General features: G+C 35.6%; 1 protein-coding gene across 3 annotated transcripts in view; it reads right to left on the bottom strand.

Annotated features, from left to right (window-relative positions):
- Positions 1-15,169, bottom strand: part of Ube2k (ubiquitin conjugating enzyme E2 K) — a 74,281-nt gene that overhangs the window by 28,896 nt on the left and 30,216 nt on the right. For 2 of the 3 annotated variants that reach the window (XM_023702796.1, XM_023702795.1), the window contains exon 2: positions 5,049-5,107. Coding sequence is in view for 1 of the 3 variants with exons in the window: in XM_004642643.3 (XP_004642700.1) it covers positions 5,049-5,107; positions 10,930-11,023 (153 nt within the window). In the remaining 2 variants the exon portion in view is untranslated. Of the gene's footprint in view, positions 1-5,048; positions 5,108-10,929; positions 11,024-15,169 lie in introns of all 3 variants that reach the window. The other variant, XM_004642643.3, reaches the window with a different exon arrangement.

Genomic DNA, 15,169 nt, shown 5'->3' with positions numbered 1-15,169 from the left:
TGAAAAAAAAAAAATATGTGGATGAGTTCCTGCACCTACTTAACTCTGAACGAATCTTTAAGACTAGAATCCCAGATAGTCTACGGGGTGGTGGAGGGGGTAGGGGTCAGGGAGTGCAAAGCTTGACTCTATTCCTAAATTTATTGAGCAACAGTTAAGGGCTACAGCACGCTCACTCTTCTGTGACATTGCTCTTAAAGAGTTTGTATCATGGGACTCTTGAGAAACATGGAATGAAGGATAAAGCTTTCTGTTGTATTTCCTCCATGGCATGAGTAGACTGATAGTGTTTGTGAGAAATGAGAACAAGGAGAAAGTATCTATGTGGAAGGAATTTTTGAAGGGCAACTCAAAAAAATCTAGATGAGTAAGTACTGTCATGACACAATTCAGCCCTAAATCCACTGAGATAAAATCTGCATTTAAAAATGTATTAAGAGGGCTGGGAAGATAGTTCAGCAGTTTAAAGTGCCTGCTTAGGCCAGCCAAAAAATAAATTTAAAAAAATGAAAATGTATAAAGAATACAATTTGTTTTGTTTAAAAAAAAAAAAACAAAAAAAAAAAAACACATGGGGCTGGTGAGATGGCTCAGTGGTCTAAAGCACCTACTTAGAACAAGCTTAGCAAAAAAGCACAGGGACCATGGTTCAATCCCCCAGCACCACATGCCAGCCAGCCCCGCCCCCTGGTGGGCTGAGCTGGCCACACACACATAAATAAAATTAAAAAAAAAAAAACACACACACACAATTTGTAGCCAAGTGTGGTGGCATAGACCTGTAATTCCAGCCCTTGGGAAGCTGAGGCAGGACAACCATGAGTTCCAGGCCAGCCTGGGCTACATAGTTCAAGGGCTATGAACTACATAGCAAGATCTTATTTAAAAACAAACAACAACAAAACACAATTTTTTTCCATTAGGTTTTATTACATAAGTAACTGAAATCACTGTTCTCTATTTTCTTCACAACTTATACTAAAGGCAGCTTTTAAAATTTTAATCTAATTCCTCAAATATCAGTATTTGATGCTTTTAGGCAATTATACTTCCTGATATTATGGCAAACATTTGCTGAATACTTTAGTTACTATTCTGAAAATTTTGCTAAAATGTTTCATGTTTCTTTTAGAAAGTGTATTGGATTTATTTGTTCAGTGTTTTATGAAAAACAAACAAACAAATGCTTGTGGGATTAATCCTCTCCTCAGGGAGGAAACTAATCTTTTCTGAGGAAGTGATCACTCTGAAATATAACTCATTCATTGTGCTGAGAATGTTTTATCTACTGCTAATTCTCATAAACATCACATGTTCTGCTGTATGAATACAGGATTTCTTATTGGTCTAACAGTAAACCATTTCATCAGGGCAATTATTTAATATTTTGTAAAAATATTTATCCACCTTTTATGTGTTCATTATAGTCACTTATTATACAAAAGGAAATGCTATTTTAGACATTTTGGTATACTCACACAGTTGTACAACCATCAACATAATTTTTTATCACAGTAACACCTTACAAGTAACCCATAACCAGGTGTGTTGGCACACACACTGATAATTCCCAGCACTCAGGAAGCTGGGGCAGGAACACTGCTTTGAATGCAAGGCCAGCCTGGACAACCTAGTGCCTCAGACCTTGTCAAGAAAGAAAGGAGGGAAGGAGGGAAAAAGAGAAGGAGGGAAAAAGGAAGGGGAGCAGAAGGAAAAAAAAAAAACCTGAAAAGACAGAAGAAACAAACCAGCCCTGTTAAGTACCAGCAGAAACTTTCCATCCTCTGAAAACGTGCATCCCTAAGCATGCACCAATCTCCTTTTTTTTTAAAGTAGCTTTATTTATTTTTTTTTAATTTCATTTATTTATTTTGTGTGTGTGTGTGTGTGTGTGTGTGTGTGTGTGGCCAGCTCAGCCCACCAAGGGGCGGGGCTGGCTGGCATGTGGTGCTGGGGGATTGAACCGCGGTCCCTGTGCTTTGCTTAGCTTAGCCTGTTCTAAGTAGGTGCTTTAGACCACTGAGCCATCTCACCAGCCCACCTATCTACTTTTTGCTGATATGGATTGGTCTTTTCTGGTATTTCATGTAATACAATACATAAAATTGTGTTTGGTTTCAATTAGCATAATATTTTCAAGGCATTTATCATTACTTTGTTCTTTTTTTTCATAATTAAAAAAATTTTTTTAGTCCTTTTGAGAGAGGGTTTCACTATGCAATTTAGGTTGACCTTGCATTTGCAGCAATCCTCCTGCCTCAGCCGCCCAAATGCTGGCATTATAGGTGTGCATCACCAGACCCAGCTATTACAGCTATAACTTACTAGCTAACAAATGCCAAGTGCCTGCTCAGTGCCAGAAATTCTTGTAGATCTATTTTACTAAATCTCAGGCAACATAAATTGTTTAAGATTATTTTAAGCACACTTGAAACAATAGTTCTTTCCAATAATTTAAAATATTAAAGATATGGGAAAAAATTTCACAAGTTCTTTACATGGGTTACAATTCTAAAGCTTATAGTCTTAGAAGATAATTTTAAAAACAAATGAGACCCTGTCTCAAAACAAAATAAAAACACAAAGCTAAACTAAAGCATACAGAAATTAGATACCCTTGCCTAAAGTCAAAGCAGCTAAATACAAGAAGCAAAATTTGAACCTGGGTTACCTGGTTCAGTCAAATCCCATTCACTGTTATAGAGGTTTTTTTTCCCTTACCCCTTCCCTACCAGGATGACAGAAGAGCAGCCCACCAATTTAACACATAGGCCAGCACAACCTTACAGAACGTGTGTTCTACTTAAGACTCAATTCCTCTCATTTATTACAGTTGTTACAAATATTGTTTCAGGGAATCAAAGCAAAAACCACCAAAAAATATTGTCTCGAAAAAGACACGCAACAGCACAAACCAGGGACAGTTGCTATTGTAATATTGTAATTTTTAATAGTGAATATATAGTGATTTTTAGTTTTCTTTCTTCTGTATTTTCACACATAAAAAACCTTTGCACAGTGGTATTTACCTACAGCCAAAATTTCCAGGCCAAGATAGGAATATCACTTAAACCAGAGTTTTAGACAGCCTAGACAATGCAGTGAGGCCCTGTCGCAAAAACTGAAGGTGATACATGGTAGTGCATACCTCTAATTCCTGCACTCAAGAGGATCACCACAAGTTTAAGACCAGCCTGGGCTACACAGTGACCTCAAAGCTAACCAAACTACATAGCAAGACCTTGACTCAAACAACCGAAATGAATGAATGGATAAACAGATGGAAGAAAACTCTAGCTGCATGCATATACCTTGGCATTCTGCTAAGTGAAATAATATTAATTCCACTTATAAAATAACGTCAATTCCACTTACATGAGGTGCCCAGAATAGCTGAAGCATAGACAGGATAGAGACTTGTGGTTTTATTAAAAGCTGGAACCAATGACATTAGTGACACTGTCACATGGACAGCTGCAGTTTAAAAGATGAAAATGTTCTGGTACAGGTTGTACAAAACAGTGAACATAGTTAACTGGTAAATAAACCTAAAACTGGTAAATTATTTTTTGGAGCCAATGTATGTAGCCCAAGCTGGCCTCGAGTTCACAGCAACCCTCCTGTCTCAGCCTCCTGAGTGCTGGGATTACAGGCATTGCCACCACATCTAGCAAAATAGTAAATTTTGTTGTGCATTTTATAGCAACTTACAAAACTCCAATCAGATTAATTAGAGAATGGATGTATGTACATAAGGTAACAAAATAACAGGCATTTTATTCTGGTAGGTAATCTAAATTTATTTTATTTTATATTTTGTAATCTAAATTTATCCTGCAACTCCTATTATTATGTTTATTCAACAAAGTAAACCACCAATAGGTTGAATGACTGAATCCCAGAACAATCTGAGTGATTGCAATAAGCTAAGGACACTGTACCATTCAAAACTATAAATAATAACACAGGACTAAAAAAGCTAGTAAAAGATACATATGCAAAATACATGAACTGGTACTGAATATCACTATATAAACTGTATAAAATGAAAATGAGAGAATGTTTGATGCTCACAGCTTAATGGAGGGAGATGGTATGTTATCCAGACCTCAAAAGAAAAGGAGAACTTCAAATAATAAGGATAAGAACTTCCAACAATAGGGAAAAAGTTTCAAGTGAAACCAACAGAACAAACGTGTGGAAGAACAGCATCATCTACAAACAGCAAATAATACAGACGGGCAAACAAGATCCATGTTGTGGGTGTAAATGACAAAGATCAGGGTGAAAAAGAAAAGTGAGGCCAGGTTTTAGGTGGCTTTAAGTGCCAGACTAAGGAATTTAGATTTTATTACCAGAAAAAGAAAAGGATGATCAAACATGTCCTTGAGAAAGATTTATGAACGTGAAGAACAAGTGAGAATGGTGAAGGTGAAAGGATGAAGGAACAGACAACATAAGCAAAAACAGTTGAAGTCTTAAACTACTGACTAAAGGAGAGATAAAGGAAATGGTCCAGTCAAAAAAGTTCAGGTTAGATACCCTTCTAGGACACCGTCCTCTGAAAGCCAGACCTCAACAGTCACGACAGCTGCCAATACTTGCTCAGTATTTCTCCTACAATGTGTGCTCCATAACAGCAAGAACAGTGTAGTAAGTCTTGACGCTATATTCATTGGCTCACAGTATTAAGTAACTTTTTTCAATCTATATAAAATACATTCTTCCTTACCATACATACTTATTTAATGCAAGAACATCTCTCTAAATCTGAGAAGGCTCAACATTTTTCTAGACCTAGCATTTGGGCCATTATTAGATACATAACTCACACCAACGTAGAACAATTGTTGGCCACTCTTAAGTATATCTGTGAAGCAAGCAATTCACCAGTGCCTGAATACTTGAGTTCACACACAGTAAAGATTCATACAATTATAACTTTTAAAAAAACCACTAAAATATATACCAGGTCAGCCAGAACATGAAAATATTTTTAAAATAGCAAACATTTTAAAAGTTCATGCACAAAAATAGGCTTACAATACCTTCGGGGGGTTAAATGGATATGTTTCTGGTATTTTGATCTCTAGTTGGTATCTTCCTCCTAGACAATGGAGAAAACAAAGTAAAGAATGTTGCTCAAGTATGTGAAGCTGAATATATTACTGGCAGAGCTTTCCAAAACATCCATAATTTTATATAGCCAAAAGCACTAAATTTTCATTTAATTTGAAGCATACAGATTACACACTTCATATGTTAGTGTATCAGTAATAGGGCTACATGAACAGATAAATCCAATGCTAAATATTTCATTAAGCAGTGTAACATCTGTTCTCTTTTATTTCTTCTAGTCCATCCTGGCAAGAACTGCTCAACAGGAAGAATGGAAGGAAAAGAAAAAATGTTTAAAGATAAAAAGAACCATATAAAGACAAAGGATATAAATTATGCTATAAACTAAAAAATCTACTTCTATCTGGTTCTCTCAAATTAAAACATTTCTATCTTTTAACCTGTGTTCTAAGCTAAATATCAACATTTTTGTTAAAATTTGATAAATAAAATCTAACAGTAACAGGCATAAAGGCAGAAAACTATTCTCTTACTTTAAATTAGTACACAGAATGAAAATATTTCAAGTAAGCTGTTTTAACCAGTAGAACTGCATAAAAAGACAAGAGTCCACTTTATTTTGGAGTTATCTTGCGCAACCAGCAACTAAAAACAGCGTTTGGAAAAAACTTATCTAGCTTCCCATAACTGAGGTATTTGAGAGGAATTAACTGCCTTTTAAAAAACTCTGAAGGGGAAGATTTGAACGAGTTGAGAGGCTGGGTTAGATGCTACCTCTTAAGGAATTTTCCAGTTCTAAGGTTTTAGGACTCATTAACCTAGAATACTATTATGAAACAGCAAATAAAACTGCGCTTCTGAAATACATAAGGACAAAAAAAAAAAAAAATCACTCTAAAAAAAAAATTTTGTGGGGGAGATGGCTCAGTGGAATAAGCGCTTCCCTGGCAAGCACAAGGGCCTGAGTTCAATCCCTGGTTCTGCAAAAAAAAAAAAAAAATAAAAAAAATCACTCTGAAATACATAAGGAACTATGGGAATCTGCTTCATTATCATCAGAGTTGGATTAGATCAAAGACTGGCCATGAATTATTAAAGCTGGCTAAGTACACTGGGTTTTGATTGGATTATTGCTTTGCATATACCTGAAATTTTTCACACAAAAAAACTATATGCTACTAACATAAAAATTTTATATACTAGCTGGATGTGGTAACACAAGCCTCCAAGAATGCTGGGGCAAGAGAATCATTAAATGCAAACCCAACATGGGCAATGTGGCAAGACCAAAAAATAATAATAATAATAATAATAATAATAATAATAATAATCAACAACAAAAACAAACCCCAAAACAACAAGTGACAATGTAGCTTAGCACCAAGGCCTTGGGTTCAATCCCTGACAATTGGGGTAGGAGGGCAGGAGTTGAGGGTTGCTTTCCCTAATTTGTCCTGGATTTTTTTCAGATCCACCTCCTCCATTGTTATTAGTGGACAACTATGGATTTTAGAAAAAACAAGCATTTCACTTGTTACCATGTTATACAGATGAGCTTTAGTTTTATTCTCTTAACATTTTTTCAATGCAATCCCCACTATTAAATGATACTTATATTGAGCTAGATACCTAATCACAGAACATGGTAGCAGTGAAATATAAAGCAAAGTAGCCAAAACAAAAAGAAAAAAAAAATGGCAATTATAGTAGGGTACCTAAGGACATTTAGTAAATCTAGAAATAATTTACTAGATTTAAATAGTGGTACACAGCTATAATTCCAGCTTGCGGAACACTGAGGCAGAGGATTACAAGTTCAAGTTCCACCTGCGCAACTTACTGTGATCCTGTCTCCAAATTTACGAAAGGACTGAGGATGTAGCTTAGTACTAAGACCCTAGGTTCAATTCTCTGTGTCAGGGCTAAGGAAGTGGGAGGTGTTGATAATAGATTTGGCTAGAGTAATACATAGGATAACTTCGTCTTTTCTAATTGCTTTTCTTTTTTCTTGATTAAATTCCAGATTATAACTTGCCATTAAGATTCTTCCCCACTTTGGGGCAGTATTAAGGATTGAGCCCATGCTCTTTGCAACAAGCTATGTCCCCAGCCATTCTCTTGATTTTTATCTTGAAATGGGGTAGCTCTAAATTGCTATGTTGCTCAGGCTGGATTTGAACTTGAAATCTTTCTGCCTTGGCTTCCTAGAGTGCTGAATACATGCCTGGCTTGTTTTTCCTTCTTAAATACTCAAAACAATCTTTCAGGTGCAGTATGAGAATCCAAAACTATTATATAAGTACTGCTGAGCCCATAGTCCCCAAAACTTTCCTTCTACTCCATGTTATATATGTTCTCTCTTGCATTATTTCCTGATAACTATCAACACATAACCACTATGGCGTTAATGGTAACATCACATTCATGTGTCGCTGAACGACAGATGTTCTAAGGAATGCCTTATACTGTCTTATCACTTGTTCAAATATCACCAAATGTACTTACATAAGACAGCTATAACATCACTAGGCAACAATATAAAAGAACCACTGTTGTATAGGAAGTCTGTCACTGACCAAAATATCATTGATTATATCTGATCAGGATAAAACTACTAAAGAATTAATCACTGGGAGGAATGTATGCAATGTGTTATCAATAAAATTATGGGAAAAAAAAACTTAAGTATGCATAATAATAAATAAAACTACTAAAGAATGTTTATAAAATATTCTTTTTTTTTTTTTTTGGTGGAACCGGGGATTGAACTCAGGTCCTTGCACTGGCCAAGGAAGCACTTATTCCACTGAGCCATGTCCCCGGCCCTATAAAATATTCTTGTATAGTGAAAGACAGGTCTCACTATGGTACCCAAGGCTAACCTTGAACTCCTAGGATCAAGTCAACCTCTTGCCTCAGCCTTCCAAATAGCTAGGATTACAAATGTACATCACTGCAACTATATAAAAAAATTTCAGGCCAGGTGTGGTGGTACTTGCCTATAATCCCAGCAATCCCAGCATTCGAGAGCCAGAGGCACAAGACTGCAATGTGGTTGAGGCTAACCTGGGTTACAAAGTGAGTTGAAGCAAACCAAGGCTACATAGTGAAATCCTGTCTCAAAAAGACAAAAACAAAGCAAAACACAAAATAAAAAAACAAAAACAAGTCTTAAGTACTAAAAATGCATAACCTTTCAATGTAATTTAATCTGAAGCAGTGACAGATAAAAGTTTTTAAATTATCAACAATGTTTCTACCAAGCATGGTAGGCACACCTGTTAACCCCAGGACTGGGGAGGCTGAAGCAAGAGGATAACCCCAAGTTCGAGGTCAAAGGCCAGCCTCAACTATAGAGTGAGACTCTATCACAAACAAACACACACAATGTTTGTACAAAGTAGAGAAAAAAAATAGGAAGACAGGCTCAAGAACTATTCTGGACAGTTCCAATGCCACTGGGTCAAGCAAAAGATTTAAAAAAAAAAAAAAAAAAAAGCTAAGAAAACTGAGTTAAGTAAAATGGCAACTTGAAAATTCTGCTGGTAATGCTACTTCTCAAACTGACTGGGGGGTGGGAGGGGGTAACTAACCACTTAAAATGGCTTCATCATTTAGTAGTAGTATTACAGTTTAATACTGCACACAAAAAAGCAAAAGAACTAAACTGGCTGGGGACAAGCTCAGTGACAGAGTGCTTGCCTAGCATGTGTAAGGCCCAGGGTGAGGGGACAATTGATATGACTTAAGCAAGATCCCTACAATAAAATACCAGCATGTTTTGTCTATGTTCATATTTCAAACAAAAAGTTTGTATCTTTTGAGTTGTTCTTTTCCTGAACAAAATAAACATTCTAATAATTTTATGATAAAAAACCAGAAGAATTCAAGGTCATCAAATACATAGTCAGAAAACATCAACACAAATCTTACTAAAAAGCAGTAGCAGACATAACCACTTAAAATATGCAAACTTATTTTTAACCAGAAAGAAATATCGAATATTTAAGTACAAAAAAGTGTATGCCATGCAATTTTTTTTAAAAAAAAAAGAGTTGCTAACAGATAAAAGAGTTCCTTATCTACTCAGTTCAGGAGGCACCTTATTTAGCATAAAACTTTGTTGTGAGAGCTCTAGAATGATAATGCTAATGCCCTACTTTTTTTTTTTTTGTATTTTAAGGAAGGATCTACAGGGTGTTCAGGGTGTCACTACTAGATCAAACTCGTAGTGCTTCGCCTGTTTATAGCCTCCCAAGAGCTGGGATTACAGGCACGCAACACCACACGAGACCCAGGAGAGCCACGGATTGAACCCCAGACCTGTGCGCCTGCTTGTAGGTGCTTTAATCTGCTGAGCTATTTGGCCGGCCCTAAACATTTGGTCTAGTGAGTGAGTGGCAGAAGCAGGGAGCCTATCTTCTGTACCAGAGTCTTTTTTTTTTTTTTTTTTTTTGTACCCAGTATCAAACTCAGGATCCTGTGCTGCCAGGAGGGGTTTATGTCTCTGAGTTATCTCCCTGGCCCTGCCCTATTGTCTTTTAAAAATACATATTTTAAAAAGTAATTCAAGAACACGTGCTAGGTCTGACTTCAAGAAATATCTGCTATTAAGGCAAGCACTTGATTTTTATAAGATAACTGGTAGTGTCATCTATATTAAAGGATTGAAAAAAGAACTACATTAAGTATCACCCAAAAAAGCATCCAGATGAAGCCTGGCATGTAGGGAAGTAAACTACTTAAAAGTTAAACATCTACAAACGCCATAATGAACAATAAAGCAGAAAATACAAATATTACTACTTAACAACTGATGATGACATGCTAAAGACATTCTATGGTCTTTATATTTTTGAATTTTGAAATATTAAAGATATTAGGCTTTTTCAGCAAATTTCTGGGTCTATTCATTAAAATTAAAGAACCACCACATCCAAAGTAGCTACAAATACCACCTTCAATATCTTATTGGCTTTTGAGTCAAACACTAATAGGACTCAAATCGTAGTTATGACTTGGATGTTTGACTTTAGACAAGTTACTTAACTCCTCTGAGCTTAAGTTTCTTATATCTACAAGATATACTGTACTTACCTCAAGATAAGTATGAGTGAATGAGAAAATATATATGCAATGCTCTTGTAAGAGTTACCACATATTTGTTTTCTATTAAACAAATATTTGATATTGAGAACCTATTCTATGCAAGAACCTTGGTTATGCTATAAAACCCAAATGTACAAGTTTATTTATGCATAATGAGAAATTAAAAAGCTATAAAGCTTCATTGTATCTTACCCAAATCCATGGTCTAAAGTAGCTAGATTTTAATTTTCTGACCATTAAATTCACCAAAGCTGCCTTTCTTTAATATGTCATAAAATGATTATTCAAAGCTTTACTAGGAAAATTAAATAGGTGGACTACAGCCTGTATGAAGACATGTGAGTAAAGCACTATAAAACAAATGGGAAAGGAGCTTTAAAAACAACTGTGAAAATTTAAGGCGAGGATTGTTATAAATATCATATGAAGGTTAAGTGAGAGTCTAAACTCTATATAAAAGTTTAGAGACTTAACATTCTATGTTTCACTCTGTTAATTTCTAACCTACATAGTCTGTAACTCGGGCCTGCTGTATCTGCTATGGGGAAAGAAATATATTAGCTAAAATTCGGTAAGATCAGACTAGGTGTCTTAATATATTATTTTTTAAGTTGCTATATATCTTAAGCCAAATATGAAGTTGTCATCCATGTAGTTTATAGAAGCTCAAGATTATTCTGACTTAATGTTTCAGACAAGTTCTAATAAGCACAATATTTTGATACAGAAAAAAGTACTTGCCTTCATATGGTGTGTCTGGAGGTCCTGCTATTTCTCCTCTTAATTCTGTAAAATTCTCATCTACAAGATCTACTTTAATTTGATTTTTGCTCGTCTTAAAAATAAACAGAAAATAAATGTTAGTTATGTCAGCAAGAAAAAAAAGCCTATCTTAAAATATTACCTAATAAAATTTTTGAAGCCCCCTCTTTCATACATTTGATTATTGGCTCTAGAAGAATATTCTATTATTGTAGGATTTATTAGCCAGTTTTGAGAATATTTAAAACAAGAAAACTAAGAAATTTTAAGTTAAATGTTTTTATGAAATAATACTGTGAACAGTACAATGCTTCTTGTTACAGGATTGCTATTAGAGAAAAATGGTAGATACTTTGTTTTCCAACTCTGTCCAAAGTGATATATCAGTTCATCTGTAGTTGGACACTGAGATACTAATATATCCAGGATACTTGGATTCTGTCCATAACAAAAAATTTCGGTTCATTAAAAGCCATTTGGGCCGTAAGCTCTCATTTGAACAAATCATAACAACTCTAGATGGTTAAGCTAACTGGTTTACACACTACATCACCAACTGAGATAGTGAAGGCTCTAGGCATATCTAATTACTTTTCCCTTGGATGGCACTTCCCAAAGACCAAAAGCCTGAATAGAACCTTCTAATGTCTTCTTTCTCTGTTTCAGTAACTTCCTTCAAAGCCAAGTTGATAAAACTCAAACATATTTTAGTTTTATCTATATATACTTATTTTGTGCTTAATACTTCTCAAATACTTGCATATTTATAATACCCCTTTTAGCCTTATAATCATATTAACACTGTATTCTCAAAACTCTTGCTAACCCTAAAAAATTAAAAAAAAAAAGAATTCCATGGGATTTTCTTTTCTTTTTCTTTTTCTTTTTTTTTGGCAGAACCGGGAATTGAACTCAGACCCTTGCGCTTGCCAGGGAAGTGCTTATTCCGCTGAGCCATCTCCCCCTGGCCCCTTCCATGGGATTTTCAACATTCCCAAGAACCTACCTGCCATTACAAATGGGAACTCCACTTACATTTTCATATCTGTACTAGTGTTTTACTGTTCCTCCCCTTCTTTCAATTTAAACCTTAATCACTAGCATAAGTTATGTTCTTATTGTTAGTATTTCATATTTTTAACTAAGTGACATAAAACTCACATCTATTTTTATGAAAAGAAAACCTTGTTTTAAAAAAAACTTCCAACAGTAAATATTTTTTGCTTTTAGTACCACCTTATTAAACTTGCTTACTGGCCTGAACAATGTAAAAGTAACTGTCTTAAAATCTTTGGCTTCTTGGGCCAGGCATGACAGAACATCCCTGTAGCCCCAGCACTCAGTAAGCTGAGGCAGGTGGACCACTGCAAGTTCAAGGCCAGACTGGGCCACACAGTGAATTCAAGACCACCCCAACTACACAACAAGACCCTGTCTCAAAAAAAAGGGTAAATTCTTACTCTAATTAGACCATGCTTATTTCATGACTTTTTAATATTTGGGGTTAAAATATTTTATATTTTTATGAATGTACTTCTACCCAAATAACAAAACATTATAAATACGCACAATGAAAAACTTTTTTCTGTGTCGTATAAAATCATTAATATTCTTGAAATAGGAAATGTGCATTTTATCAAAAGGTAAAAATACTTTGTTCACAAATACAAGAATTAGAAATATTCAACCTGTACTAATCCAAGAAGTCACAAGTATTAACTATAGGTTTCTATACCCCCTCAAAGATTTCTACATAAAACAAGAGTAACAGAAATGCTTTTCAAAAGATTTCTACTGCTGGCAGGATATACTAGTACAGACCTGTAATCCCAGCATTTGGGAGGTTGAAGCAGGAGGACCGCTGTGACATAAAACAAACTCACTGTGAGTATAAAGTGAGTGCAAGGTCAGCCTGAACTGCGTGGTGAAACATGTTTTTTTTTTTTTTTTTTATGTTTTTGGTTCATGGTCTCACTACTCAGTTTGAACTCATACTCTTCCTGTTTTCAACCTCCCTGGCGCTATGAAACCCTGTCTAAAAATAAAGTAATTTTTAAAAAAACCTCAACAACTTCCTATAATCTCTCTTCTAAAAAGCAATAAATAATCCTAACTTTAGGACAGTAAGGCTCTGAGTAGACTAAATTTTCTAGGCAAGAAAGACAATAAAGATTTAAAAAGGTTTTTTAGAACTGTCATTAATTTCCGGTTAGTTTAATGCTAAATTTAATTTAATTTTATTTATTTATTTTGCTAAATTTAATTTTAATACTTTTTTCCTACTCCCAAATTACAATTCAGAGAACTGATGTTTTTTCACTCTAAAGAATACTATTAGGGCCAGCCAGAAAGCTCACAGGTTTAAAAGTGCCTGCTTAGGTGGACGCAGGGACCAGGGTTCCATTCCCAGCATGTCATGCTGGCCCCAGCCCCAGTGTGCTCTAAAACAGTGATTGAGCTTGGGAGGCTGAAAACACGAGGATCACTATGAATCTGATCTTCATGGTGAGACCCTGTAGACCCTATACTAAATACATAAAAATAAATAAATAAGAACACTAGTAGTGTATGAAAAGTTTAGTATATCAGGTCAAGAAAACACCATCACTATGTGAGTATGTATCATTAATAAATAAGTCTACAACAGCATAGGGTCATTATCTGGAGATTACATGAAAAGAAAATGGAAAGTTAAACACGAGGAATTTTCACAGCTCAATTTTTTCCATCAAGCAACTATTACATTTTAATTCAGTCATCCAAAAATCCAATTCTACTGCCCCCATAAACTAAAACACAAGCTTAAGACTCAAAACAAAACAAAACAAACAAAGGCCAGGGAGATGGCTCAATGGAATAAGCGCAAGCGCAAGGGCCTGAGTTCATTGCCTGGTTCTGCCAAAAACAAAAAACAAACAAACAAAAGACTCAGAACAGCCAATGTAGCACAGGACTTATCCCACCACTCTAGCCACACCTCCCAGCCTAGCCTGGCCAACAAGAGAGATGCTGTCACTTAACTGTGGTCATAACGTTTGTATAGCACCTAGCATCTAATCAATCTCAGAATTAAATGAATATATAGTTACACACTTAGTCTTTGCCTAACATCACTATAAAACCTTTTGACTTCAAAGCAGTATTTTATAAAACATTTCAGAGTTCAGTTGCCAAGTCTGAAAAGTGGAAATGTAATTTTTAAAAATAAACAACATGTTGTTCATTTTAATGACTGCAACAAACCAAGGAGGCTAAAGTTTCTGGGTGAAACCTTGCTGTTATTATGGCATTTTTTGTTTTGTTTTGTTTTTGGTGGCGATGACTACAAAGCTGTTTTTTTTCTTTTCCTAGACTTTCTTCTAAATCAGATAAGCATACAGTAGGAACTCTATCTTGTTTATTCTGATACTCTTAGATCACGAAAGCATTTCTACTACATAAAAGCAAGAGATGAATAGTTGTACCTACTAACAATTTTAACATAAACTATGTTATGTTACAGTGGCACACACCTGTAATGTCAACTACTGAAGAGGCTTAGGCATGAGGATTCTGGGTTTGAACCTGCTGTGGCAATTTACCAAGACCTCATTAAAAACGAAAAGTGGACAGGGAGGGGCTGGTGAGATGGCTCAGTGGTCTAGGGCACCTACTTAGAACAAGCTCAGCAAAGCACAGGGACCACGGTTCAATCCCCCAGCCCCACATGCCAGCCAGCTGCACCCCCTGGTGGGCTGAGCTGGCCACACACACACACACACACACACACACACACAAAATTTTTTTTAAAAAGTGGACAGGGATGCAGCTTAATGCAATGGTTCAATGAGAGACAGGGAGAGAAAGACAGAGAATATAGAACACTAGTAGTGTATGAAAAGGTCAGGAAAACACCATCACTATGAGAGTATCATTAATAAAGTCTACAACAGTTATGGGCAATTCTCATGTGTTATTAAAGAAAGAGACAGACACACACACACACGCAAATCATGAAGAAGATAATGTGAAGTGTTTTGTTTTTTTTTTTCTTAAACGCACATTATTGCTCATAAGAAACTATAGGACTGGGCCAGCCAGATAGCTCAGCGAATTAAGGCATCTGCTTAGACAGATGCAGGGACCAGGTTCGATCCTTTTTTTTTTTTTTTTTTTTTTAAAAAGACGGCATACGAGATGTTGCGGCGTGACTGGAGTTCAGACGTGTGCTCTTCCGATC

Source organism: Octodon degus, unplaced genomic scaffold (assembly GCF_000260255.1).
Source record: "Octodon degus isolate 3935 unplaced genomic scaffold, OctDeg1.0 scaffold00158, whole genome shotgun sequence".
Lineage (NCBI taxonomy): Eukaryota > Metazoa > Chordata > Mammalia > Rodentia > Octodontidae > Octodon > Octodon degus.
This window is presented reverse-complemented; position numbering and strand designations above follow the sequence as displayed.